The following is a 2,471-nucleotide window of genomic DNA, read 5'->3' on the forward strand; positions in this document are numbered from 1 at the left end:
TTGCAGTAAAATATACCCCGGACGTCTTGGTGTACAGGCACTCACCTTTTACCTAAAATAACATTTCCTTTGTTTTAATCTAACCGTTGGTTGACAAAAAAAGAGTTGATTTTAGTGCCTAAGCTTTTCATGTGTAAGTGCTAGAACAGAATACGAGATCCACTGACCGCACAAATATGAAGAAAATGAATTTGATTTAGTAGTACCAGTTTATTTTCAACAATACCATAACAAAATTAAAGTGCAACCATACAATAATCATTTTCTGGACTTCCTCTGGTCATGAACATATATTTAATAAATAGATTGATAAAATTCTTATATTAAAATGTCTTGTTTCTTACGTAATTAGTAATGAATAGCCATGTGAAGCTGTAGTTGAATTTTTTGTGGAAATGCTCTCCCACATCCGGGTACCTGGCATTTGAAGGGGTTATCTCCTGTGTGAAGTCTCTCGTGCACTGTACGTGTATATTTACTACTGAATGATTTGTGACAATAGCTGCATTTAAAACTCTGATGATCCCGATGATAACGCTGATGTTGGGTTAGCGATGACCTCTTGGCAAACTTCCGGTCACATGTCTTACAAGAAAATGGCGTACTTCCGGTATGAATATTCAAATGGTCTTGCAATCGGCTATTGCTTGAAAATTCATGATTACAGATTTTACAAAAATGTCCGTCATGAAGACGCTGATGTTTAGAAAAGAAACATGGGGCAACAATTCTATCACAAAGTCCACACTGCATTTTCTCTTCGTCGATTTTTACGTGTTTTGTAACATATCCGTACTTTCGGAAGAATTCTTTTTTCAAATTGCACGTAATACCTTGAATGCCATGCAAATATTGATGTTGTTGAGAGTCTCTGTTATCCACACACCAAGAGTTGCAAGCATGGCACCATATATCAAACACTTGGCTATTGAATTCAGATGTATTGCCTCCTGTAGCTGACGTGCACGGTGTTCTCGCGGTATGATAACTGTAAACAACAGCTGGTGTTGATAGACCATCACATCTCCTGTGATAAGTATCACCGAGCAAAGCTTCTATTGAAAAGGGATGAGGCGCTGCTTTGCGCTCATTAGATTCAGTCTCCAGTTTTACTTGAATAGTAGCAAATGAGCCTCTGGTGGAGGTGCCTGATTTTGAACTGGACTGGTGACGTGTACCATTTGTTGAAAAGTCATCAAAGTCTGACTCCGTGTTTAAATCGCTGCCTGAACGTAAATCCTCGTGGTCCACCAGACGATCACAAGTGTGGCGTAGGAATTTGGTTTGTGTCAAATCCAGTGGCATATCGTCCGCTTGTCGCATAACTGCTGCAGTACGCTTAATGATATGTAACATCAAATCTTCCATTTTCTGCAATATAGATTATTAGATTATTATAATACTAGATATTAAGGCAAGTAAAACAAAGTTTTCAGTTTCACTGCTTTGTCGATTAAAAAAGTCCACCATTAAGATAGGTCTGCATGTTTGGATCTATAACAAAGAATTTGATTAAAGCCCGTTTTTCAAAGCATTCGTATATACTGAGTTTGGGAAGTCTTTTTCAATGGTTGTAGTGATTTGAAATCACTGGATCTGAAGAACGTATAAAATTTGTAACAGGAGTCTTCAGAAATATGAAGTTTTCGGGTACAGAAAAACTGTAATTTCAATGTGATTTTTACAGTTTCAAATTAACATATTTTCTACCATATCAAGAAAAACAGGGCCTGATGCTTAATGGTTTTAGGATGTTTGTCCATGAAATCCAAAATGTGTAGCTGTATTTAACAGACAGAGGAATTACTTCTTGTGCAGCATACTTGCATTAAGAGATCATCTAAGACGAGGACAAATAAAATGCGGACTCTTAATACAATATAATTTATGTTTACAATACAAACATAAAATTGAAATTGCAAGTGGTTCCTTAAATGGTGACACTGCTGTACAAGAGCTATCACTGATTATTTGTGCAATGTCCGGTCCCAGATTTTATGTTTGGGTGTTCGGATGAATTATTTTAACTAAATTTAATTGAAATTTTAACAGAGTATCAGACGTGTAGAACTCCCAAGAATGCAACTATACCTTAAAGAATACACCAAAGCTTTGGTCAGAAATATTTATTTTCATTTGTCTGCCCGATAAACTTTTTTAACAACTCAATGTAATGCCATTTAATCCAATCAGAAAAATGGCTCATTGAAGGAAAAGTATTTGCCCATTATGATTACACATTCTGAGAGTCAATAATTACTTCGGGCTTTTTGTGATGACTGGCAATTAATTTGGAATACCTTAGATTATAAAGACTTTATAGCAATGATAGGAAAAAAATAAGGAAAGGTTTCATCAACATAAATAAAATTATCAGTTTACTTACAAAAACTCAAATACTGCTATTATGATGATAAAAATAAAAATCGTAAAATGGAAATCTTACCTAATTTGAATTAAATGGTGTTTCC

The 2,471-nt window shown here is 35.2% G+C and overlaps 1 protein-coding gene across 1 annotated transcript; it reads right to left on the reverse strand.

The window, feature by feature from the left end:
* Nucleotides 1-248: 248 nt before the first annotated feature.
* Nucleotides 249-1,431, reverse strand: LOC123530215 (zinc finger protein 829-like). Its single transcript, XM_045310960.2, has one exon. It carries the CDS (start codon nt 1,366-1,368, stop codon nt 349-351), a length of 1,020 nt encoding a protein of 339 aa, XP_045166895.2. The 5' UTR covers nt 1,369-1,431; the 3' UTR covers nt 249-348.
* Nucleotides 1,432-2,471: the final 1,040 nt, after the last annotated feature.

The sequence above is a fragment of the Mercenaria mercenaria genome, chromosome 13 (assembly GCF_021730395.1).
Source record: "Mercenaria mercenaria strain notata chromosome 13, MADL_Memer_1, whole genome shotgun sequence".
Lineage (NCBI taxonomy): Eukaryota > Metazoa > Mollusca > Bivalvia > Venerida > Veneridae > Mercenaria > Mercenaria mercenaria.